General features: G+C 44.4%; 1 protein-coding gene across 1 annotated transcript in view; it reads right to left on the bottom strand.

Moving 5' to 3' along the window:
- The window catches only part of MRPL38 (mitochondrial ribosomal protein L38), an 88361-nt gene extending 63137 nt beyond the window's left edge, over positions 1–25224 (bottom strand). The window contains exons 1-2 of the mRNA XM_086930723.1: positions 24999–25224; positions 2657–2836 (exon numbers count right to left, since the gene is read on the bottom strand). Coding sequence (XP_086786849.1) covers positions 2657–2836; positions 24999–25086 — 268 coding nt within the window. The 5' untranslated portion in view covers positions 25087–25224. The remainder of the gene's footprint in view (positions 1–2656; positions 2837–24998) is intronic.
- Between the last annotated feature and the right edge of the window lie 2105 nt (positions 25225–27329).

Below are 27329 nucleotides of genomic sequence, written 5' to 3'. Positions count from 1 at the left end.
AGAATATTAAAATATTCGATTTGGATAAAGGAATGTGGATGAGGCACACATCATCACTTCATACTGAAGGGTTAAATACAACAACGTTCAATATAGAAGGGACAGAGTTCCATGAAAAGCATCGCCTTCGAAAAAAGACAGGTGACCTGAACTACGCTAGGGTTCCTTGCCGAAATGACGTGTAGGTCACATGACGGGAAACGAGACGGGCTCTGGTTCACTTAAAAATGGATCACCATAAGCCAGAGATCCACCATCAGAGGGTCAGAGTGGACTGAACGGACGCCGATCGGACCTTGAAGTAGTGAGTACTGGACGATGGGGAGATAATTTTAAGGGAGATGTACACCGGTAACCTAGATAATAAAGTAAGTATTGCTGATAGCTGGGATACAGGTACAAGGCTTTAAGAGAGGTTGGGTATTGGAAAACTACACTGGATAGAAGTGCTATGAGCAATCAACAGAGAAAGCGACATTATATTCTATCCCTGAAACTATGTACATAATGGAGACGTGAAATCAATGGAGGATACAAACTAAAAAATATGTTCCTCCTTATGCAGGCTGTGACTAAAGGACAATGTCCCACTCTTACCCCGAGATTAGAGCGGAACATATGAAACTCAGGTAAGCGCCCTTATTTATGGTTTTTGCTATACACACAATAGAAATACCTAATTTCTTTACAATCTATAAAGAGTGAGGTATATCACTGTTCATGAATGGGGCTGGTGGCATGCGAGTGGTGAGTGAGCACACACACAACACAGATACTAGAGTGAGGCAGTGTGCATAGAGTGATTTTTTAGAAGTTTGGGAATGGAGTAATTCCCTAGGGGTGCGAATGAAATTAAAAAAAAAAAAGATATATATGGCTTAGAAAAATGGTTCCTAATCATGTTGATTAAACAAGGTGATCAAAGCAGAGAGGGTAACAAGAACATTACTTCCCCCTACGATAGAATGTTTTTTAAATGTCAGGAAGGGCCCAGGAGTAAATAGTAGAGAGGGTACCATCTTAGATAGTTTTATCCCATTACTACCTCTGCAAAGTGGATCATAGTGCATTTCCATAGAATATTTTTTCAAAAATATTTTTGCACTCCACCCTGTATGGATGTAGTAGCGGCCCTATGATGAAGAATGCCATTAACTAGTAGGTAAGGTCAATATTAACAAACCCCTAGGGTTTCCCACCCCCAGACTCCGATAAACATAATATAATAGGCATACATGGGTGCTTTCCCTTCTATTTGTGAATATAGGTAGCCCAAGAACGCCTGATGGTTCAGAAGTTTTTCACACTCTCAACTAAGAGGTCCACAAAAACACAACATATATCGACAGCTTTTATTCAAATGATGTAGCAAGTTTCCCTGAACAGAAAGATCTTATCATGTGAACTGGTATGAAAAGAAAGAAAGTTTTGCAGGGGGTGGGGGCGAGCGAGCATGTCCTCTTGCTCTGAGCCAGCCTCTTATGACAGGAGAGAGGGAATTACAGAGGCTAAAGATACCAACAACTTGGTCATACCTGGAAAAATCCAAGGTCACCCATCATGGGAACGCATTTTTCAAGAAACCGTCAAAATGGCGAAGATTTGATTTGTACAGTGTTATCTCAAATGGCAGCACTGCTCAAGTTAGCTGACTACTGGGAAGCACCTTTTACTGTTATTTTGGTGAAGGGTGTTAGAAGAGAGTTCCTTGTGAACCCTATTCGGTTTCGTCGAGCTGGCTCAATTCCACCCTCTCGCCTGACGGTCTCTTCCTGCCATCTGCTCTGGGCAGTGAGACTACAGTTTGGAAATGGCAATAATTGGATAGCAGTTTCTTTCCCCCCCCCCAAAAAAGTATTTCCTATCCATTCCGTTCTTTTAGTAGTGCAGATGTTGAACTTCATTTTGGTACGAGCCCTGCCATTGGGCCCAGGCGAGGAACTGTGTTAACTTTATTCCCTTTGCTCTCTTCAATAAAGATATATGAAAACTCAAAGTCACCGGAAATTGCACACTGATAGTTTCAAGCGCACCTTCCATCACCAGATATTTAATACGCCTCTCTGCACTGTCTTCTGCAGAGCTGTCCATCAGCACTCATGCTTCATGACTCTTTGATGCCATTCATGCTGACAGGCTCTTTCATCATTGCACACAATAACATTGCACGGCTCTCATCCATTATACATGGTGGTTCTTCACTATCTATTCAACTTGGTTCTCAGTCACATTCCATCACAATTTAAGCAGTATGGCCCTTTGCCATGTTTTACAATTCATGTTCCATCATTTTCTGTCATTATTTATGCTGTACTGTTCTGTCCTTTTTTTTTAGTTCTATATAGCGCAAACTCGACTTGAAGGTATCGGGACACTTTACATAAGCACCGGTTACAATACAGATGGACACATTCATTTTGGTAGGTACTAGGAGATTAAGTGATTTGCACAAAATCACAAGATGTTGAGCACCCTTGCCGAGACTCGAACCTGGTTCCCCAGCTACGAGGTCGACCGCTCTAGCCATTAGGTACAAGATTATCTATAAGTATTTGTTATTATCTGTTACAATTCAGACAACTCAGCCATGCCAATACCCTTTTCATGAGAACAGAAGACTGATAACAGGACCCACGCTGCACTGCTTCAAACCCACCCTGGTCCTGCTCCTTGTACTTTCTGTAGGTTTTCCACCACTGGGGCTTCTTGCTCTCCTTTTCGGCCAGCTTGTAGTACCGTGTGAAGCTGCGGTACTTCTCTAGCGCCTCCAGGTTACTGACATCTATATCTTCATTGGGCATCGGCCCCAGTGGAGGTGTTCGTTTGCAAAGAACAGCTGGAATAGAAAAACACAGAACACAGTTTTAGCAGATGCTAGAACGCTACATACTCAACCTTGTCATGCCAACATATGGGAAATATTCACTCTTTTATTTAAGGCCAAATGCTTTTCCGTTGATGAGAAATATGAACCACTGCATCTCTTATGTCACATACGTCAAAGGAATCCATATAGTCAAAAGCTTAAAATATCTCAGAGGGAACAAGAATGTCAATTTTTCAGAAAAACTTGCTCAAGTATCCAGCACATTCCTTTTTAGACAGTTTGTTATACAGAATGCACTGCAAATTGAATCACCTTCAAGCACATGTAAATAGAGTGAAACATGGCAGATTATTTAACACTGCTCAACTGTTACTTTGGCTGTTAGAGGCAGATTTAAAGTGATACTGCTTTTAGATTAGGATATTACTCTGAAATTCTCATTGGAAGTGTCAAAAGCTAAAACGTGGGTGTTACTCTGTGAAAAGAATGTATGTCCATAAAGTCTGCTTGTCTCATAACTTTGGGGTTGAAATCCAAGGAAAGTAATTCAGGCGTAATGTTAATTATCTGTGACCACGAGGAACGTTTGTCTTCTGAATGCCTATTAGATGGTTAACCATTTGCACGCTGATCACAACTACAAAACAAGCTACATAACAAAGATATTCTCATGCTCCTTTTTAAAACTTACATCCGAAAGTTTGGAAAAGAGAGTTTTGGGGGAAAAGGATAGCATTCCTTAACAAATGTAACTTTCTCTCTGTATATACTGCTCTTGAGGAAGAATGTTTCCTAGTTAAAACCTAATCATAGGTGCCTATGCTCTTGGAGTGGGGTAACTGTTCTCTGGATGTGGAGGGATCTTCCGGTTAAATGGGTGTATGAAGTAAGGATAAGCATGCTGACCTGGGGTATAGGCCATGTGAATATAAAGGTAATAGTGCAGCCTACAGCTGGAGCCTGAATTGAATGAAGGATCCTTTGAGGAACAGTGACACAAACTGACTGAAAAGTTGCTAGATCAAAGAAAAGTCATGAAACATGGAAGAAGCTGGGCACCGCTAGACAGAAGTACAGCTTTAAACTTTGAGATGAACGAATTTCTGCAGGTGTTGGTCAACATTTGAGTTATGAAAACAAAATTAATAGGATTGTGGGCAAATACTGCTCCACACATACAAGGTAGTCTAATATGGTCAGTTATCAAAGTGCTATTATGGAAGTGATAGAGAGTCCTGTGTACGCTGAATAAGCGTGGTGATGTAAGATTTTTTTTAACATGTATCCCAATCAAAAGTGTTGAATTTTTAGGAATGAAATGTTTTACTACAAAAGGGAGGATATGTCCTAGTGGACATATTGGTGAATAAGGACTTTCCTTTGCGTTGGCGATCAGCGGGGTACTGCGAATCAGTCTGTTCTGCAGGACGAGGCTCTTCTATAAAAGAAGACCATGTCCATCCTTAACCGCTAGTCAATGCGGTCGGCAGTGGATGCAGCAGGAGTTCTGGAGATGGTGCAAAGACGCTTTCCTGCATTGGGTCAAGAGTGGGAGTTGAGCTGTGAAGGGTTTAAGGTACAGCCCAGGTTCTCAGCCTGAGAGCCAGATTGCAGCTAATCCTTTCATGGGCCTGTGCATGGTGAGCTCAGGTGGACAATCTTTATAGGCGATAGAATATTTTTGAAGATTCAGAACTTCAAAGCTTGTTTAAACTCTAGTTGGCGGATTGAGTCCAGGAACAGTTATTGTTTTTTTGTTTACCTGGAACTTATTTGGACTTTCTGCAGAAAAAGTTATAGTGTTCATGCATTGTTTTCCTAGAGAAATCTGGGTACTCTGTGAAGACACTGTAGGAAAAAATCAAATAAGTAAACGGAACCTTTTGGACAATTTGGGAACTACTATCTCTGGGCAGTTTTTGGATATTTTTTCCACTGAATATTGTAAACTGGGACCAGAACTTTCCCATGGAGCATTATATATACACATATATATATATATATATATACATACTGTTGGACTTGGCCCTTCTGGCAGGTTCGCCTCTAAACTTTTTGCTTTTTGAATGTGAATTGGTGAAGTGATTTTTTAGTTTCTGCGCACTTTCACTGTGTCCCATTGGAAAGTGCGCGCGCGCTCTGAGTGCGTGGAGCGAGGTTGGCCTGCCCTCCCATAGGAATGCATGGGGAATGTCTGTGTTCTTGGTAGTTCCTGATGCGGGAGATGTGCAGGCTCGTGTTTGGTATGTACGAACTCGTGTGATTGAATGCTGCACAATGATGTATGCAGCATGTTTGTGTCTAATATGGAAGTGCCACTTCTAGAAGTGTGCCTGTCTGTGCAGTGAAAGTGCTGGCGTGTGATTGGCTGGAGCTGGCTGGGGTGCCAGGCTCCATGAGTCATGATGGGTCTGCCTGGTGGTGAGTGTGGAGATTAGCATGCTGATGGCTGGGGAGGAGTGCACCTGGGACCTGAATAGGGCTGGGCTTTCCCCACACAATGCTGGCTCCGCCCCCTGTGGTGCATCTAATGACCCTAGCCCTGCCAGTGAATAGAGTGAGGGGCTGAGCACATCAAGGGTGCTCACAAACCAGCTGCGACTGGTTTTTCCCCTCACCCTGAGTAAAGACAAAGGGAAAAGGTGTATAACAGAGGGGCTGTGACCCCATGAAAATGTTCTCTTCTTGGATCCTGTTGCTGAGGGGGGCTGCTGTGGGGCGCCAGGAGGACCGCCACTGGGGATTGCCTCCCTGCCTAGGAGGACCCTGTGAGCTGGCTCTGGGCCCAGCCTTGCCCCCCACCTTCCTGAAGGACTTGGTTGCTATCTTTGGGGGCCTGAACTTTCCCCTAGCACTTAGAAGCGCTTTATTTATCTGCTAAGCGCTGGGAGCGCTGCAATTGTCCTTGAGCGCTGGGAGCGCTTTACTTTCCCTTTCGCGGCTGCCCACGCCGCTTTTTGCCGATTTAAAGTCCCCTGGCAGGTGCCCACCCTACCAGGGACATTGCGCTGTTTTTGGCCCGAGCGAGTGCCCACCTCGCCTAATATTTAAATCAGAGAGGGTGCCTACCCCTCGTGTGTCTCCCCGCATCACCGCCGCACCCCGGGACAGCTAAAAATCACCACCCAGCCCGCGACCAGGAAGTCAGGCAGGCTGGGGGCGGGACCGAGGGACACCCGGAAGTGCTCTAGTCAAAACCAGAAGCGGACGGGAGCCCACCCCGCGCTCCGGTGAGAAGAGAAGCTGGCGTCTTTTCTCCTCCCCCCCCCCCCCAGGGCTCCCAAGAGCGAGGGAGAGCCCCGGAGAGGGAGGAGTGTGCAGAGAGAATCCCGAGGAGCGGGAGCTTTTGTGAAGCCGCCGGGAGAGAAGCAAGTCCCCGGAGAGAACAGCCCGGTGAGTGACACGGGCTGGGGGGAGCTCTGGGCGTGATCCCGAGTGCCTCAGGGAGGCACATTCTTATCTCGACCCCCCCGAGCGGGACTCCGACGGCAGGGGCACTCCTTCAGGGCCAGAGAGGCTCCGGCAAGACTGCATTCTGTTTCGAGCCCCGAGGCTCCTGGGGGCATATTTGTTGAGCCCTGCGAGGCTCCCCGCCATAGTTGTTGAGAGCCCGAGAGGCTCAGGCGGCGTTTTTGGGCATTCCCGAGTCCCCAGAGGGGAGACTCCCACCAGACGGGCACACAGTTCTGCAAAGCCCACGAGGGCTCTAGGGGGCATAGTTGTGACCGAGCCCTAGAGGCTCACGAGGGCCCCATTGTTGCAGAGCCCACAAAAAGCTCCTGATGGCCCAGTTGTTTATTTAGGGCCACTAGAGGCTCAAGGCCATTGCTTGGTTTCAGAGCCTGCGAGGCTTCACCGCGTGTCCTGCCAGTGGTGATCCAGCTGCCCAGCACTTAGTGGGCAGCTGCTCCGTTTAGGCCCCTGACTTTGGGACACAGGGCGTCCTAGCCCTAGAGAGGCCAGTTGGCCTAATGACAGTCACAGGTGGTGACTTATGTAAGTTTGGCGCAATTGTTCTTTTGCTGCACCTCTGAATGTGTTTTTATGTGTCATGTGCCTTGTTTTTACACCACTGAATGTATGTTATGCATCATGTGTTTTCCTTCCCTACACCTCTGAATGTGTTGTGATGCATCATGTGTAATGTGCTTATACCCCTACAGGTATTGTGATACTTAGGTGGTTGTCCTTGCTAGTACAGGTGTTGCTAGTGAGGTCCTGGTTCCCTGCGTAATATTCTCCTAAGGTGGTTAGGGTTGCGTAGGTGGTACTTACCGGTTACCAGTGGTTACTGGTTGTGTGCTTTAAGTTCTGTTTTGTGCTACAGTGATTTATATTCTATGTTCTAAGTGCTAATTCTACCCAGTGCTAAGTTCTAAAAAGTGCCTATTCCTGACAGCGGTCCATGTGGCCCTGTCTTGTACATATCCCCTGTAAATTCTGCCCCTGCCTGTTGGCACATTGTAAAGTGTGTGTTTTTATCTAATGTGTTTTGGTATAATACAAAGGCTATTTTTATATATAACCTTGTGTGGACTTTCCTTTGTGGTGGGCCTTGGGTGTTGTTGCTGGGTGCGCGCGCAAACACTTAACCTACATAGCCTCCAAGTTTAGCCTTGCTGCTCGTGCCACGTTACCTAGAGGGTGAGCAGGGGTTATCTTGGCGTGTAACTTCCTTGCCCTGATTGGTGGTCTCTGACTGACTTTGGCGCGAACCCTGGCCAGCCAGGGATCCAATTTCTAACACATACACACATTCTAGTGACTTGTAAGTTCTTGTGTCGTGTTCTTATCTAGGACCCTAATTCGATATTTCCGATTTATGCCCTTGTGAGGTTATAATCAATATTGTCCTGACAAAGGCATAAGAATCAGATTCATATTCAGTAATAGCCCATGCAATCCAAAGCACAGCACGGCTACTCCCATCGACTCCTAGAAAGCACAACGCGTTCTTTAAACAAACCAAGCCTCCAGCAGCCCGGGAAACCCCCCCCCCCGCTTTTGTTCTGATTTGAACAAGAACTCCTGAAGTCCTGCAAGAACTGTTAGTTCTTGGTGTCGTCTTATGTCCAACCTTACGTCAAACCCGGCACCTTTCAGGTATAAAATACCAACAGTTGCCTTAAGCAAATACACGGTGGTTTGGAGCAGAGCGGCCATCTACTTGCCCGAGAGCCCAGCTGATGCGAGTGCCCGCGGAAGCCGCCCCTCCTGTTTGACGCACTGAGAGAGACGCTGTCTTTTTCTCCAGCCGAGAAAATCCAGCTCCGGTGTTTCCAGCGTACCCTTGCGGGTTGCTGGAATATCTAGTCCTGAGGAAAGAGATACCAGACCTCCCACATTCTATTACCAAGGTACGGAGCTGACTAAATCCTTAGGAGAATTCTTGATGCAGATTCTTGGCAAAATGATCTTAACCAACTTAACATCGCTACTTACTTGTCCCTTCCCACGTATTAGGCTTAAGTCAGGTACACTGGGGTAGGCGTAGTTAGAAGCACCACTTGAGCCTTTTAGTCAATGTATTTATGTATGTATATATTTTATCCATTTTAAAGTATCATAAGGCTAAGAAACCGTATCAATGCTTTTACAGTATTATTTCATAATACTACTTTTAGTGTACGCACTTTACTTTACTCTAAGTATTGCAATTGTGGCAATTCACTTCTCTTGTATGAGAAAGAAGACTGCTCAATAAATAACACCTTTTTATTGAAAACGCCCGTCTCTCTATTTCTCTGCACTCTGGTGAAACTAAGTATGCACTGCTGACTGAGTGAAATATCTGTCTATTGTTTTCACACGACTCTAGAGATATACTCTTATTCTGAGGGAGCAAAGTTGTCATGTTTATGCGGTTGTCGGAAACTGAATCCCTTCTTGTCTGAGCCAGGGAAGGTTATCCATCCCTCTTCATTCAAGGAAGTTTCCAGTGACCTCTGAGCTAGCTGGCGCAAACCTAAATTAAGTTTAACATAGTCAGTAGAGACCTAGATGACCTCAGTCCTACGTCTACACTGCTGTTTATGTTATTCCAATGCGCAGAGCCTATTGGGAAAATAGGAACTACGCTACATGGCGCCCAACGTTTGGTAAGGCGATAATCTAACGCAAGACAATAGAGTAACTCAGTCGTGCTTTTACACACAGAACCCTTTTCCCGTAAAAACTGCAATAGACGTCTCGAGTGGGTGAAAGGTTAATAGCCGCCGGAACTTAGTAGGATGAGAATCCTATGTATTAGTTTCTGGTTTTGATCAACATTGAAGGATACAGTGTTCCAAAATATTGTGCACCTAATCTTTGTTTCCTTGGACCTCGATCTGCAACAGAAAACGTTCGGTCAGTAAAATGACAGAAAGTGACGAAGAAAGGGAGCGAGCAAGAATAGCAGCTCGACTCTTATAGGAAGACGCAAGTCTCCATGAAACCGAACCAAATGCAATACTCATTCCGGTCAATGTAAGAAGAACTATAACTCTAAAACTTATAGAAAATGGCCTGACACCGCGAGGTGGTACAGTCATATTCGTGATAGAGGCACACGAATATCAGCAGACAGAGGTATTCTATTCATGGATACACTTTCCAGCAGCACACGCTACGACAAAAGACTTCCACTATTACAAAATAGAGGAACCTCCGGATGAATACACTCCTTTCGAGGAGATTGAGATTCCACTAAAATACTAAGAGCACCTGCTCTGGTTTAAAGGCGCCCAAAAACATAATGATCATATCACCAGGCTCGGTCCACTAGGTAGACCAGGAGCAATGTGGCCGGTTCTAGCCAGCTACACACCACATCCAGACATTGATAAAATGTCAGTTCCTGAACTTTTAGCTGAGCTAAAACTCTTAATTAAAATACATAGACAATTAGTCCAATATGTCATGCGGACCTCAATAGTCCAACCAACATTTAACATTCCACAGCAGACCCCTCACCAGGGGACCATAAACAAAATCACACCACAGAACATACAATCATGTCTTGGTAAAGTACCCATAAAACGGGAACAAATTCCATTCTGGTTAGCACAGAAAATTACTCAAATAGAGGCAGTATTTCCTGATACAACGCCTACTGATAGACACAGATTTCTGACTATCTGTCTCCCAATGGGGATCGCACCACATGTGGAGGACTGTGACACTTGGGGCACAGTCTTTGCTTCCATCTACAAAAAAACACTTGGTGTCCCGTCTATGGCGATAATACCAGACGTACTAAGACAGATTCAAAACGAATACGGTCCAGAACCAGCTTTAACTCTGGGTATGAAATTACTAAAAGACTTCAAGCTGGTCTCGGCTATATTACTAGCCAACATAAAAGGTGAAGCAGCATCTGTGGCGATCTGCCAGAAACTGAAGGAAACAGATATAGCAGCCCAACCACTGAAACTTGCCAGAATCATAGAAAATTCCTATGAAGAGCTAGGAAGAGATAGTTTGAGTGGGAAACCGATAAAACCCCAACTAACTGAAAATCCTGAAAAAACATTTATTAAAAATAATTTAAAGACTCCAAAAAAGAGCTGGGATGGTAATAAACAATCCACTCCCAGGGAAAAACGTTTCCAGTCTAGAGGAAGGTCTCCTCAGCGTAGAGAGAGATCTCCAGGCCGAGAAGACAAGTCTCCCCAAAGGGAACCCTCTGAAAAAAGATACAACCTTAGAGATAGGGATAAAATAAGAAAACCAGACATATCAAGATGTTGATACACGTCCCTCTAGATCATTCTCACTGAATCCTTCTCGATCTTCCTCACAGAAATCGGAAAGAAGAGGACGGTCAGAACACAGAGAAGAGCACGCCAAGTCCAAAGACAAGGAACCTGCTCAAAGTAAAACATTACAATTTCCCAGAAAGAAGGTAGCAAGTATTAAGATTAAACATGCCGAGGATACTGAGGACACAGCTGAAAAACGGAGAGTGGGCACAGACAATGATGAATCTTCTGGAGACAGTGGACACGAATGAATACATTCAAGTGGAAACTGCAGACACACGAGTTAGTGTGCTCTATAAGGTATATGAAATAAGATTACGTATAGAAGGAGATGAAACTAGGAAAATAAAAAGTCTCTTTTGGGAAAAACTTTCAAAAGGCTATGACATTCTGTTAGATGAGAAAGACTGGCCACAAGAGTTTGTCAGGGAGTGCCCTCATGGCGAAGAAATGATTATGCCTGCCTTCTCGAATCATATCCCGATTCATAAAAAATATACTTATGCAAGAAAATGGGCAGTAGCCCAAACTCCTGCTTTGTACAAAAATCATGTAGGATGGGATGAGGACTCACCTCACCACAAGATCCAGTTAAAAAATCAGCCCACTGCACAAAGGCAGTACCCAGTTAAACAAGAAGCTAAAAAACAAGTCAGGGAGATCTTAGATCAACTTGAATATCATGGGGTGATCGAAACATGTACCTCTCACAAGCCAGACGATTCATATCATCTAGTTTTGGGCTACAGACACCTTAACTCCTGTTGTAAAACATTTTTAGTACAAAACTCACATAGTGCAGCACTAACGAATAATATTGTGCGCAAAAAATATAAAACGACATTAGACATCTCTAATGGATTCTTCTGTCAAAACATAGCACCTGAAAGCAGGTATTTGACCGCTTTCTCAATATTTGGATTGCAAAAACAATTTTGCCGACTCCAACAGGGATTCAAGAATAGCCCAGGATTATTCTCAGCAAGGTTAACAGAGTTATTACAAATATATGATGATGAAGCATATGTCGATGACATCTATCTCACGGACGATGACTTGGACACTCACTAAAAAAGGGTGAACACCATAATACTTGGACTCGCCTCAGAGGGTTACAAATTCAACTTTAAAAAGTCACGAATTGCCCATCTAACTGTCCTATTTTTAGGTTATGAATTATCAAGTGAAGGCAAAAGCCTGGCAGACAATTTCTTAGAGAAATGTGCTATACTCCAAGCTCCAAAAACGCTGAAGAATTTACAATCACTTTGATAACACTACAAACAGACATGTTAACTAAAACAACATTGCAAACACGTGAGAACACACGCAATCTTGTAATCCGAGTCATCCCAGGAAGATGCGGATTCACATACCTGACCTCTTATGAGGCTTACAAATCACATTTGTACACTCAAGCTGAAATGAAATTCAGCTCCACAGAGAAAATTCTAACTGCGGTTCAAACTGCAGTAGCAAAAGAAAGAGCCCTAGCACAAGGTAAACAAATAATAATCGTTACACCGATACCTGCCTTAGAAGCAGTGACAAAAGCAAGCATACCAAATGCCAAAGCATTACATCCGAGATGGATACAATGGGTTAATTCTCTTGCTGCTACATACGTAGTATATGAATTTGATCCTAATTTAAAAACACAAGAATTCCTGCAATATGAATATGAATGTCCTCTGCCAGCTGAAGTCCTGCCTCTGGATCATTACGAATGTATAATATATACAGACGGATCAGCACAACCCGGAGTTGGGGGTAAACAAGCATATAGTGCTGCATGCGCGATCGTTAAAGGTCGATGGCGTGAAGGGAAATTTAGACCAATGGTCACTAAAACTCAATCTCTAGGAGATTGTACAGCTCAGCGAGCTGAACTACTAGCATTCAAGATGGCGCTTGAAAATACCGATCGCGAATTCCCCACACTAATAGTGTGCGATTCATATTATTGCTTTCAGTCTTATAATGAATACTTGCAGAACTGGGTTCAAAATGGCTTCAAAGATGCAAAAGGTGGCACAATCAAGTATAAAATGCTTTGGAAACAAATAGTTCTTTTACAGAAAGAACTACAAAAGACTCACGTGATACATACACTGAGTCATCAACGTGATGGCGTTCACGTTGCAGGGAATTCATTGGCTGATGAAGCCGCGAAGGCAGCTGTGCAAATGGCTTCCGTAGCTGCTATCACCCGGTCAAAAACAAAAATAGACAGCGACATATTACAAGCTGTCATTGCGTCAGTAAAAGATGAAAAAAACACTCCCGAAAGGCTTTCCAGTACAGTACTCATACATAACTGATGCAAATAATGTTCCATTTGCTCGAATCCCTGGAGTGGGGGATAGAGCGATTCCAAACATGGAACACAGATTAGGACTAGTTTCAGCGGCACACGAAGGGTTAGCATCTACACATGCTGGTATTTCCGCCACAACATCATTATTAAAACAGATATTGGGGGAAGCAAACTAAGAACTATGTTCTAGAATGCGAAATATGCCAAAGAATGAAAGTATCAACAGTGAAACGACCAGCACAGACGCCCCTTCTAATCTCAGATAAACCATTAGCATGTGCTTACCTGGACCACTGTGGTCCCTTACAAATGGATGGCAACTATAAATATATCATGGTCGCAGTGAATTCCTGCACGAGATTCATTTGGATGTGGCCCCAGCGCTCGGCTGACGCCAGAACTGTTATAAAATATTTGCGAGTCTTTATCGGCACATACGCAATTGGCATGCTACATTCTGATATGGGTCCTGCGTTTAGCTCTCAAGCTTACAAAGAGGCCATGAACAGTATGGGCATCGCATTGCGGTATTCTTCTCCCTTCCATCCTGAGGGAAATGCAGTTGTGGAAAGAAAAAACCGGGACATAAAGCAATCTATAACGGCGAGGGTATTAGGTTCAGGTGATGGGTGGGTCAAACATTTAACAAGTGTCCAACGTAGTCTTAATAATTTGCCAAGACACTCTCTAAAAGGTCTCACTCCATAAGGCTACTTCATCAACTTCGACAATTTCTCTGAAGACCCAAGCGAACATGAAGAAACGCCTCCAACACAAAGTTTTAAAAACAAAGTAATTGAACTTTTCCAACAACTGAAAAAGTCTTATCTAATTTCACCATGGATTGAATTTTGGATTGTGTTAGGTGTACTTTTTCTCCTGCTTTGGATCATCATGGTTATATGTTTGGGAAGATTCATTGAAGGGAAATATAGTACAATGGACACAGCAAGTCAGAACATCAACTTGGTCCTAAAGCCACACACATCTTCTCACATCGAGAAAAGAGAACTGTCATCAGTGAACATCACAGCCATTCCAATACCCGGTGGGGTAGCATGGGACAGAACTGATTATGACATTTTGTGCCCGGTCGAGCTTTTAAAGTATCCCCACCAGCTCAAGATTTCATTAAGTGATTTTGTAACACCTAGTACCTTCCCTGATGACTGGGACTTTGAAAACATTAATAATATGATGTCAGATTTAGTAATGTCAGCAAAATTTACAGAACAAGATTACTTGCAGGGTTCGTCCAATTATGAGGAGCTGTACTGCTACAACCATTATGGTGATCACTATTTACATAAAAGTGCTCAGCCTAGAAATGTTTTATCTTTTAACCAGTGGGAACACTGTCCTACTCCACCAAAAGGCAGTTCAAAAAAGTTTTCTGATAAATTCCAATACTTCTCAGGACTTAATAACAGTGACCCAAGAACGTTTTATTTTAAAATGTCAAATAGAACAGGAATGAAAACGATGTTGACAAATACTAAATTGATTTATTCAGAAAAATGTTATGACAAAATGTCTACATTAGGTTTTGAAATTTGGAAAAACACCATTGAAACAAAAACAATCTGGGGTTCCAAAGATTGGCAAGTACAAGGCCTAGAAGCACTGTTTAGGGCCTGCATGATCCCAGAACAATTTATTTTCTTGAATGGCACAATTCAACAGACTACTTGTCTTGGCCTTGCTAAGATAAAAGACAGGAACACCGTCTATTCCAAAACCCATGCCTGATAGTGACAGCACTACTGATGTGGAGATAGACGTTTCTATTTTATACCAAAACAGAACACTACTGATTTGAAAAAGTGGTTAATCTGGCCAACAGACACGAATAACTGTCAAGATAGATTCCTGAACAAAACACAGGGGTTCAAAATGACCAGACCAGACCCTAGATATTCCCAGAGACAACATCCAGGGATAGTTACAACATACAGTGTAGGGAATCTATGCCTTGAGTGGCTACAGAAATCCACACTGGCTGAAATTAAGCAAAACTTGACTTTACTTAAAGACGGTGCTGACTTGCGTGATTTCTTAATGGGACCACGCAAACAGCGTCAAAAACGTTTCACAGCGGCCGGTATATACGCGGCATACAACGAAGCATGGAAAGTAATGCAAATTGAGACAGCAGAAAAAATACGAGAAATTGATTGTATTAGTTTGGAAAAATCACTTTCTGTTGTGGACAATAGGTTAACGACTGTCTTCAGAATATATTCACTGGACAGTATTGTATCGTCTGCCTTTGATATAATAGAGCAGAACTTACTAATGCTACAATATGGTCAGTCTCAATTACATTCTATTGTACAGCTTGGACGGACGTTGCAAAATCTGAGTTCAGGCTACGTACCATGGCGTTTAATCAACACAACGTCATTATTCGGTCTCTTTAACCTTACTGATAAACAAATCAGTTTGGCACAAAAAGATTATACAATCCTGAGCATTGAAAAACTCTAGAGATTACCATTGACAATGTCAGAAAGACCTGTCATTGAATGGATAATACATGGAACGATTACAATTCAGATAACAACTTTCCAGTTTAACTACTGTCAAGAGTATATACCAGCAGGCCAGTATGAAAGGTTGGGTAAAGAATACATCAAATCAACCTGGGATTTACCTTATACACACAGATGTTATAGTGAAGGAAACAGGGAGGTATTTCTTAGAGGTAAAAATTGTAAAAAATCACTAAGCGGTACACTTCTGTGTCAAGGAATTAATTTGCATGGAGCCTGCGAAGGGTCTTCAAATAACCTTTCATGTCACCTGCATGGCACGCCTGCAAAACAGATAGAGCCATTTTTTAGACCACTTTCAAACGGTAGTTACATTTTAATAAGTGACCACAGCTGTTGTGGCATGCTGCCAGGAAAAGCCTATCTGACAACTGTAACTTCCAGGGCCATTTGCTGTATGCAAGTATTGTATCCACACAGCAATCCAGATATGGGGGCTGCGTTATGGCCTCGGTTGAATATCTCTTCTATTCGAATTGATACTTTAAACAGAATTAAGTCTATTCTTTTACAAACAACTGTGCCTCTAACGTCATCAAAAGAAACATATGATCTGCAAGTTGCAAGGACAGCAGCAGAGATACATACCCTTTTATCAACAAATTGCCCCGTACATTTCGTAGAAGTGTTAAGCCAAATCTTAAACATGTCTGATGCCAGTGGTATCGCACATGTATTTAAGATAATTTTTTCGGGACTGTTAGCACCATTTGAAACAGTTCTGGGCATCTTTCCCGAATTTTGTCCATTCTGTCTTTGGCGGCCTACCCTTAATCTTGGGACTCGTGGCAGGAATTTTATTTTTGCTTCTTCTGCACCGATATGGCAAGCCAATCCACGGGCAAGACTCTAGCAACGATGGAAGAAACAATCCTAGCAATACGATACCGAGACCGTATCACTAAGGTCCTCGGATTGGCCCGGCTAAGAGATCTAAGTACAACCTGGTTTCTTTCATTCAGACCGATCTGGCAAGATTGCATCATACCTGTGCTTCGATGTCTGCAATGCGGAGAAGAATGCGTGTTGGACATCTGTCTTACACTACAATCAGCAGTACCAATGGATATCGATACTTTGCTAGGTCCGGTAACGACTCATGCATCGTGTTGTTCCCAGCGGCTACCGATTCTGATGACGGCATTCGTTGAGACTTCACCACTACGAGTATGTGGTGGTGAGGTAAGAGAGGAAAGCAGCACCGAACAGGTACAGCCGTCTGTGAGCATTGCTGATCCAACCATCGATGATGGCACTCACACTGTGCAGAAGCAATATTTTCGAACTTAGCCGAACTTTCACCTGATGTGGTAGAACAATTTTTTGCGAGTATGTCTGAAATAATGTTCTCTCCAACCAACGAGAATAAGTCTTAATAAAAACAATGAGCACACAGCATTCCCCGAACTCTGAATTCGGCCTTCAGTTTTTGATAAACAAAGCTACAGAAAATATTTGGAACTTTTCCCCTGAAAGCGAAATTATTTTTGCCCATATTTTCAAAATATTTACGTTTTATTTTGGCACATGGTACTCTGCTTAAAGTAGAACTATTCTTAGAGAACAGAGCTTCTATTTTAGGATACTAGAGACAATATTTTACCTCAGCCTCTAGCACATATACAGAAATTTGTATAAATATGTGATGAAATGGTCTCGACCTTCTTTTCTGTATTAAGAGCCATTTCATGTGTCATTTTTTGCAAATCGTTCAGCTGATATATATATGCATTTCTCTGAATGATAACACTGCTTGAAAAGCGTACAGTACAAATACTCATTTCCGTGTATTTACCGTATACCATTTCAAATGCGAAATATGTATTTTGGGGTGGGTCGAAAAAAAAACACATGCACCTTTGAATGTTTAATATTGCTTAGTTTTAGTAATGATGGACATCAATTCGTGGAGTGGGTGTCATGTTCTTATCTAGGACCCTAATTCGATATTCCCGATTTATGCCCTTGTGAGGTTATAATCAATAATGTCCTGACAAAGGCATAAGAATCAGATTGATATTCAGTAATAGCCCATGCAATCCAAAGCACAGCAGGGCTACTCCCATCGACTCCTAGAAAGCACAACGCGTTCTTTAAACAAACCAAGCCTCCAGCAGCCTGGGAACCCCCCCCCCCCCTGCTTTTGTTTTGTTTTGAACAAGAACTCCTGAAGTCCTGCAAGAACTGTTAGTTCTTGGTGACGTCTTATGTCCAACCTTACGTCAAACCCGGCACCTTTCAGGTATAAAATACCAACAGTTGCCTTAAGCAAACACACGGTGGTTTGGAGCAGAGCGGCCATCTACTTGCCCGAGAGCCCAGCTGATGCGAGTGCCGCCGAAGCCGCCCCTCCTGTTTGACGCACTGAGAGAGACGCTGTCTTTTTCTCCAGCCGAGAAAATCCAGCTCCGGTGTTTCCAGCCTACCCTTGCGGGTTGCTGGAATATCGAGTCCTGAGGAAAGAGATACCAGACCTCCCACATTCTATTACCAAGGTACGGAGCTGACTAAATCCTTAGGAGAATTCTTGATGCAGATTCTTGGCAAAATTATCTTAACCAACTTAACTTAACATTGCTACTTACTTGTCCCTTCCCACGTATTAGGCTTAGGTCAGGTACACTGGGGTAGGCGTAGTTAGAAGCACCAGTTGAGCCTTTTAGTCAATGTATTTATGTATGTATATATTTTATCCATTTTAAAGTATCATATGGCTAAGAAACCGTATCAATGCTTTTACAGTATTATTTCATAATACTACTTTTACTGTAAGCACTTTACTTTACTCTAAGTATTGCAATTGTGGCAATTCACTTCTCTTGTATGAGAAAGAAGACTGCTCAATAAATAACACCTTTTTATTTAAAACGCCCATCTCTCTATTTCTCTGCACTCTGGTGAAACTAAGTATGCACTGCCGACTGAGTGAAATATCTGTCTATTGTTTTCACACGACTCTAGAGATATACTCTTATTCTGAGGGAGTTGTCACGTTTATGCGGTTGTCGGAAACTGACTCCCTTCTTGTCTGAGCCAGGGAAGGTTATTCATCCCTCTTCATTCAAGGAAGTTTCCAGTGACCTCTGAGCTAGCTGGCGCAAACCTAAATTAAGTTTAACATAGTCAGTAGAGACCTAGATGACCTCAGTCCTACGTCTACACTGCTGTTTATGTTATTCCAATGCGCAGAGCCTATTGGGAAAATAGGAACTACACTACACTTGTTGCTATTGGATAAGTATGTATGTATGTTAACATTAAAAAGTTATTTTAAAACAGATCATAGAAGCTAATCCTTTCTCCTCAATCATAAAAGGTTTCGATGCCGAGATCCTACCCCTTTAGCAACAGATAAACACAGACTGTAGCTCAGGTAGGATCTACTTTATTATTAGCTGAAATACTTTAATAATACTTCAAAGCACAAAAAACCTGGACTGATGGAAGATGTGCCTCTTCAATTCTATTTCTAGACGTTCCATTCCCTAACCCCGTCCCCCCATGTCCAGCTTCAGTTTGCCATAATGACGTCACGCGACGTCAGCCAAAAGCCAGGAACGCCCCCGAATCTGGTCCGGCATTGCCGGTGTTCCTGCCTTCCTGCTTCTTCTCCGTGGTGGGTCTCCTTCTCCGTGGGTCTCCTTCTCCGTGGCTAAAGACTTTCAGGTAAGCGGTTCCGTGTGTGTCTGTTCGCGCTCCCCCTCCGCTGTAAGTGTGTGGCCGTTCCCGCCCCCCTCCCGCTCTCCGTGCCTTTCCGCCCCCCCTCCGTTGCATTGTAAATGCTTGTTTCAGAGAACGTTCCTGTAGACCAAAGAAACCGTTGCGGCACTGGAGAGGCCGCCGAGAGGCCCAGGAGAGGCCGCTGAGAGGCCCCGCCGCGGCCGTCCTCCCGGGGCAGATGGAAAATATTGCATTTTCTGCCAAATCTGTAGCACAGATGGGCTCCCCCCCCCCCCTCCTGAAAAAGGCCAAATGAAGGCATCCTGCGCTGTCTGCGGCCCCGCCATGACAGTGACGGATGTTTTGTGTAGCGCCAACATATCAGCCGATTTCCAGGCGCTTTGAGACTGCAGGGTATAGAAACGCAAAAGCAACAACATTTAGAAAATAGAGAAGTATTGAGGTGAATAAACGAAGCAAAGCAGGCACCAGTGGACACTGCTGATACTGGGAGCTAGGAAGCGTGGTCCAATCATGGCTTAAACGCAAACAAAAAACACGTGCCATACAGGACAACATCTCTTTACTTTCCTGTGCTTCCAGCTGTTATGTCCTAGACAACTGCACAGTGTGCTGGTCTGTTCACGTACCCTCACATCACCTGACGTCACTCACAACCCAGACTCCTCTATTTAGGTCTCGCTCACCCCTCTCTTTCTCCTCTCACGCTCTCCTTCACCAGGGCTCATTAGACACCGCCTTGATTCTGCCCAAAAGTCGATGTTTCGACAGTAACGAGAGTTCAAGGAAAACTTGAATTGCGTCCAGACCTACAAAGAGAGGCGTATCTCTGTTTTTATATAGCGAGGTCTCCCCTCCGGACTTAGTGGGGTGCATGCTAAGAACATGCATGGATGGGGGCATTGTATATTTTTTAAGTTTTATATAGCGCGGGCCATGTCGGGGTGGCAGAGCGCGGTACAGTTGACCTACATTGTTGTGCATCGCTGATGACACGACCTGACTGTGAATATGCAGAAAGGGTTAACATATTCAGGAATGTAAATAGCATTTGCGTTTCTTGGACGGAGATGCAGAGTTAGCTTGGAGTCCTTTCTCCATTCAACAGGAGGTCTTTCATCCTTCTGTTGAGGACGAAGGAGAAGGGGGTCCCCCAAAATGGGCGAATGGCATTCAAGAGAGGTGCGAGCCTGTTGTGAGAATGGGGCTCAGTGAGTTGAGAGCGGGGTGTCGGCCATATTAGGTTGGGGCGTCTCGCCACCTTCTCTTTCCCTCGTGGGCCACTGGGGTTGTATACAAGGATTTCCTTCCGGCCCGGCGTCCGAGTGCCACAGGTCTCAGAATACAGATTCCTGCTGGTTATGTTGCGGGGGTCTCCTATCTTGCGGGGATATGGTGGTGTTTTGGTGATTCACTGTGTGTTGTCTCGCCTCTGTCAAGTACTGTGCTGACTACTTTATTGCGGGCACTCTTGCTTTTACCGCAAACGCTCGTATGTGATTTATTCTCTGCAGGCTTTGGGAGTCTGGTCACCCCCGCTATGCGGGTGCAGCTTCATGTTCTAGACATTAAGTCACACAGTCCCTATTCGCTGCATGCCAACACGAGAGATTTCGGTGGACTTTTGCCTCCTTCTTGTGTTTTGGTGCTGGGAAACAACTCCACGAGAGTCTGCTAGGTTGAGCTTAAAGGGCATTGCCAGAACACCCTGTACCTAAATGTTAGACTGTGCGTTATTGTGTTGCTTAACCACCAGTGCTCTCGTTGTGTCTGATTTGGTATTTTTGTTTGTGGTTTGGGTTGTCCCTACGACTCATTTCGGTGGAATCTTGACAAGCCATTCATGATGCTTTCTGCAACCATCAATAATGCAACCTCCCACCAAACACTCTTAACATAAGCAGAACACGGGTGATGGCCTAGGTAATTCCAGATGTGGATCAGCGTTGATGTTGCGTCTGTGTTAAGTTTCAAGAGCTGTGGCATAATTAGCTTTGTGCCTGATGCGGAACTGCATCCACGGTAAATCCTGGCTACAGCAGATGTCTTGGGATGGGGTACTGTTGTGGGTGAAGTCTGAAGCATGTTGAGCCCTGATGGGATTTACCAAGTAAGTGTGAACTCTACAGTCAGTGTTATACTCTGTTCTTCGACTACTGGTGGTTCTGCCGATTCACGAAAACCCTGCATAGTGACCTTACTTTAGAGTAAGGGGACATCACAATGCCATCATCTTGCTGCTGAGCATCTGTGTTGCTGGTGATATAAATCGGTACTTGATACCTAGTTGCATCTAGGCTGAACAAGACTGCAGGCTGTCACTGAAATTAAGTTTGTCCAATTATTTTAAGCTCTAAGTACACTTCATTGCAACAATGAGTTAATTTCTAACATCCCTGGCCTGCCAACATGTATCTTGTTGCCAAGCTGCACGTTGGCATTCCTTATGAATATCAGTCATGTAGGTGTACAAAGACAATTGTTTAAACCAGCTATTTTGAGGTTGTATACTTCTTGTTGGGAATGGCAACCTTCCTACTTCATGACTGAAGGCTGGTTGCAGGGTGCTGGTGTTTACATTGTCAATGAGAAAAAAAAGCTACTTGCCTATTCTAGTTTTCCAAGATTTGATCTTTCATAGATTCACATGCTTATATCATCCCAGTCATTAAGCTGAAAGTTCCACTGCACATATAGCAAGCTGTGCAATGTTAAACAAAGTTTGGAGAGCTTCTATTAGTAGCCTATTCATATCATTACAAAAGTAACAATTTTCAACCTAACAGCAATACGCCCATAGAACACCACTGCACCACCCTGCCCCCTCTCCCCCAGGTCACCATACCTCCTATTTGTACTGCATGTCATGCATAAAGGGAATCCACTCAGTCTTCAGACAACCTCTTTAGGCCCTGTGTTAAAAGAGAGGCTCTGCACAAGGAATGCATTTATTGCATCTATGCTGGCTACAAGTCTAAGGACTTTTTCAGACTGGTCACACTTTTTTTCCCCACTACAACCCTCAGACTATGGCGCCACAAATCTAAATCTATGGATATGCCATCTTCAGATGAGTTTTTGTGATGCATTTTCACTAACCTACAATAATAAGCCCATTACAGGGTTAAGTCTCTGGAAGGACGTTCTTCCCAAAGTCACGTCTGAAAAGATAACTTTTATGTCAAAGAAACCTCCTAAAAGGCTCATTAGGGAATCCAGAGAGAAAAGTCAGTCTCTTGACACAGTCCTCTTAACGAACAGATTTTTCTCAAAAAAGACTTCTGAGCCACCAACGCCCTAGGAAAAAATATCTATGGAATGAAAAAAAAACAAATTGACAGTGGCCATGCCAACGGGAATGATAATGACTGGACATTTAACGAAGTCGCTGACGGCAAAGACACTGCAGGCAAAGGTCTCTCCAAAAGCGACGTCCTCTAGTCTCAACATCTTTGACTAACTAAACTACACTTTGGTTAGACGCCACTCAGACTAAAGAAGCGCCCAAAATGACTAATTTCAGAAAAGGGCATTTTAACACCTTCAATGCCTAAACTTGTATCACTACGCAAAGTTTCCCCCTATCCTTTTCAATGCCTATTTGACCTTTTGGGGCAGCGTACAGTCCTCCACATCTCAATGTCGAACAGCTATACCTTGACAATATGTTAAAGCAGATGTCTTCCACTGTCGACAAAGACTGGATTAAGCTACAGCCAAGGCTTCTTAACCAGCAGTGTGCTAAACATAAAGTTGATAATTGATATAGTAAAGTCCACAACAAGGGCGCTTGAGTTTCAGATCATACGATGATGCAAGTGCCATTTAACATGGTAAAGGATGTCAGACTTGTTGTTGCATGTTACTATGTCCCTGTTTTCTGGAACCTGAAGGTGATCCGCTGCAACAGCCTTGTAAACGGTCTTCACTGCCCCACTCAAGACTTAACACTCGTCCTTCCATCATTCCATGCATACCTTTACTGCTCTGACAGCCCATCAGTGTCTCTCTCACTATGATGAGTCCTTTGCAGATGATGCTCAAGAGGAAGGTCACATTCAAAGTACGATGCCACAATCTACTGGCCCTGAATAGGAACAATATGTGGTGCCAGAAGTGGGCAATTCAACTCTCCTTCCAGCAGACTCTCCTGATCTATTATGCTTTTAAAATTTAGTAGAGGGAGTGTCAAAAAGATTCAGCCTTCAAGTTTCTTCAAAGGAAACATTTTTTTTTTTAATGACTCCGAGTTAATGTAGAAGGTAGTCGGAGCAATTCCAATCGTCAATCATATCTAGTCTAAGGGACTTGGGGTGATGAAAAATCCAACTACTTTAGCTGCTGTTGTTCCCAGGCTCTGTAAGACATGCAGAGACCCTGAAGATAAGCTGGCTTGTTTAAGTGGTCCTTCGCAGACAGACTCTGGTCATGCAAGATGCTTAGACAGTCCAGAAATCAAGTAACATTAGGCTCTGCACCACCGGCTAGAAGGGGTAGGAGACTTGAGACCTCTGTGTGCCCCTGTTGCCTGCTTGTGCCTCCGTGTGCCCCTGTTGCCTGCTTGTGCCTCCGTGCGCCCCTGTTGCCTGCTTGTGCCTCTGTGCGCCCCTGTTGCCTGCTTGTACCTCTATGTGCCCCTGTTGCCTGCTTGTGCCTCTGTGTGCCCCTGTTGCCTGCTTGTGCCTCCGTGTGCCCCCGTTGCCTGCTTGTGCCTCCGTGAGCCCCCGTTGCCTGCTTGTACCTCCGTGTGCCCCTGTTGCCTCCGTGTGCCCCTGTTGCCTGCTTGTGCCTCCGTGTGCCCCTGTTGCCTGCTTGTGCCTCCGTGTGCCCCTGTTGCCTGCTTGTGCTGTGTGGGTGTGTGTGGAGGGCTCTGTGTGGCTGTGTGTGTGGGAAGCTTTGTGTGGCTGTGTGTGTGGGAAGCTTTGTGTGGCTGTGTGTGTGGGAAGCTTTGTGTGGCTGTGTGTGGGGGGGCTTGTGTGGCTGTGTGTGTGGGGGGCTCTGTGTGGCTGTGTGTGTGGGGGGCTCTGTGTGTGTGGGGGGGGCTCTGTGTGTTTGTGTGTGTCATTTGCGAGAGATAACGCTAGTGGCATTGTAAATGACAATGCCATTTATTTATGTTAAAAAAACATAAATAAAAATAATGTCAAGAGCAATGCCAATAGCTCTAACTTTAACAAAGGCAAAACAATTGCATTGTAAATGCTTGTTTGCGACTTGTGCCCTGTTCAGAGGATATGCTGAGCTTCACCCATATATCATAAACCATGACAGGAATTGAATAGAAACTGTTGGCGATGCCTTATTAGGACCTAGCAAACAAAAAATATGCACACATGATCAACCGAAAGTTCTTAGTGAAAGCATTCTTTCCCCAAAAATTTCTGGCCCTCCCTTCAGATGCATTATTAACCAGATGTCGCTCAGGTTTGCTCTACGGTTAATACTTTTTTTAATGAAAAAACGCCAGCCATTTGTCATCTGCAGGAAATCAAAAAAGAGCCTGACACTTGTATCAGTCTAGTGCATATACATTTGTATTCGTTTACAATAGAAATTCGTGCTCTGTTTGCCTTTGTGTGAATTTAGCAGTAGCCTGTGACTCTTTATAGTGCTCTTAGACTTACAGCCGTGGTGCAGACAAATTATTTATTTTGCTGAAAGAAACGTTATGTTTTAGCGATCGTACGTCATTCACTTTGTCAAATAGCTACCCTAAAACATGGAACTGTCACACATGGACAGAGTAAAAACTTGGCTGTGTCTGAGGGATTGAAGTGGGGAAAGTGTTTTTCCATTAAGCGGGCTCTGAGGAGGAATAAGAGTGGCCGTGGCTCCCCGAGAAAAGGGTATATGCCTTGTACGCAACCCACCACTCTTACCAGAAATACTCAGCAGGCGACGGCAATGAACAAGCCCCTTTGATGCCCGTGCTGCCCTCAGCACTCCGCTAACCAAGGGCGCAGCCATCTTTCTCAAGGCCCGCCCCCTGCACGTCACGGGCTCCGGGCCTGTTCACGGGCAGCAGAGGTGGTGCCTGATAGTGCCCAGTGAAAACAGACGGGTTCTGATTTTGAAAACGACCCGTTTCCTGATCGGCTGGCTGTCGCGGAATCATTTCAGGGTCGGCTGCCTGGTAATCGGGGAGAGGCTGTTCCCGTAGCACTACCCAGTTGCACATGCGCGCCATCTTGTAGTAGGAAAGTGTGTTTTAGTGTTACGGTTAGTTTCCACCTGTTAAGCTCTTATTTGGATTTGAAGGATACTCATTGTTAAATCTTCATAACTTTTTTCCCACAAAAGGTATGCATGACAAATTTGTGTCCTTTTTCGCAAACATCCTTGTTGTGTTTGTAGTTACCCCCAAAATAACTGGACATACTCCATATCGTCAGAGTAGGGTTCTTATTTATTATTTAATTCTTGTACAGAAAAGGAGTGCCGGGCGTCTTATAAATCGCGCTCCGGTCTGCTCACTGATTGCGCGTGCGGCTACTGCGCATGCGCACTGCTCCCGCGGTCCCGTTCCTGCATGTCACGTCATCGAGTACACGTAGGAACTAGACCCCTACACTACATATCTCCCTTTTTAGGTCTCGCCTGTCGATGCGCATGCGCATCGAGCAAGCGAGACTATGGGGGCTTATCCACTCTTTATCCACTGCAAGGAATCGTGGCGATTCCTTGCAGTGCCCGTGACTTTTAAGCTCAATGCGCATGCGCATTGAGCTTAAAAGCGCGTGCACGTCCGTCTTGTTTTACCCGCTCCGCCCCCTCCCCTTCTCGCCGTGTCGCATTTCTCCTCCCCCTCCCCTCTCCTCCGTCCGTCTTGTTTGTTTAATTTAACCCGCTCCGCCCCCTCCCCTTCCCGCCGTGTCGCATTTCTCCTCCCCCCTCCCCTCTCTTCCCTCCGTCTCGTTTGTTTAATTTAACCCGCTCCGCCCCCTCCCCTTCCCGCCGTGTCGCATTTCTCCTCCCCCCTCCCCTCTCTTCCCTCCGCCTCGTTTGTTTAATTTAACCCGCTCCACCCCCTCCCCTTCCCGCCGTGTCGCATTTCTCCTCCCCCTCCCCTCTCTTCCCTCCGTCTCGTTTGTTTATTTTACCCGCTCCGCCCCCTCCCCTGCCCGCCGTGTCGCATTTTTACAAGTTATACCATCACGCACTTACTCGCGTTCAGCAATAGCCAGGGAGAAACTCCCTTCACTCATTCATTCTCTTACTGCCTCAAGGTGCGTCCCTCGCTGTACACCTACGTGCGCCTGCTCCTTTCTCTCGATAATGTTGGAATGGAAGGGAAGGTGCATATTTAACTGTTTTCCATTTTGCGGGGAAAGTGAGATGCACAGCGCCTGCGGTTAATTACTATGTGCCGGTGTAACTGTCCGTGTTCCAGTGTCCGATGCCGCCTCTGCCTGGGGAGCGCATAATGACATACATCTCCAGCAGGCGTTAGTATTACATTAGTGAATTAGTATTACAAATACCCTGAAGTATAGTCAACATTTTTTTCTTTTTTGGTATGTCAGTGGGGCCTCACAAGATATGCCCGATGTTTTGAGCCAGTGCCTTTTCAAATATCCCAAGTAGAGACTGTCTGGGGGCCGCGTAGTGATGTAACTTCCCCTGCCGTCGCTTTATCTTTCCCTAAGGCTCATGGGAGTTGTAGTTGTCATCCATCGACCCTCATTGGCTGCTTGCAGCTTGTGATTGAGAGGTGCCATGATGTGCCTGAATGTTGGTGTCTTTTTTGGTATGATTGTTATACATAATAAATGAATGTACATGAGCAGTGTAATTCAGTTTTGACATGGCGGACTGATTCACACAAGCTTTTTTATAAAAGATGCCATGATATACTATAAGTAGGTATTATTTCTTTCATATAGGATTAGATAAGTGTACATGCCTCAACTTCCAACCAATATCGGTATATAATGGGCCATTTGCAACTTGTTTCTAAGAGATGTCATGACATTCCAAGGTGCTGATGTTTCGATATTATGTTTGTTATACATGCTAAATGTACACGGCCCATGTATTTCAGTTGGGACAAGGCGGTATATGTCAGGTGTCGTTTGCATTCTCGCAGGTTGAAGCTAAAGTTTTCATGATATACTATGTGCTGACTAACTGTATTTACAGTTTATCGGTTATCCACAATGTGTGGCTGTGTTTATTTCATGATCATGGGCATCTTTTTATGTGATTTGAAG

The sequence above is a fragment of the Lissotriton vulgaris genome, chromosome 7 (assembly GCF_964263255.1).
Source record: "Lissotriton vulgaris chromosome 7, aLisVul1.2, whole genome shotgun sequence".
Taxonomy (NCBI): Eukaryota; Metazoa; Chordata; class Amphibia; order Caudata; family Salamandridae; genus Lissotriton; species Lissotriton vulgaris.
Note: the sequence above shows the minus strand (reverse complement) of the source record. Positions and strands in the feature narration are given on the sequence as shown.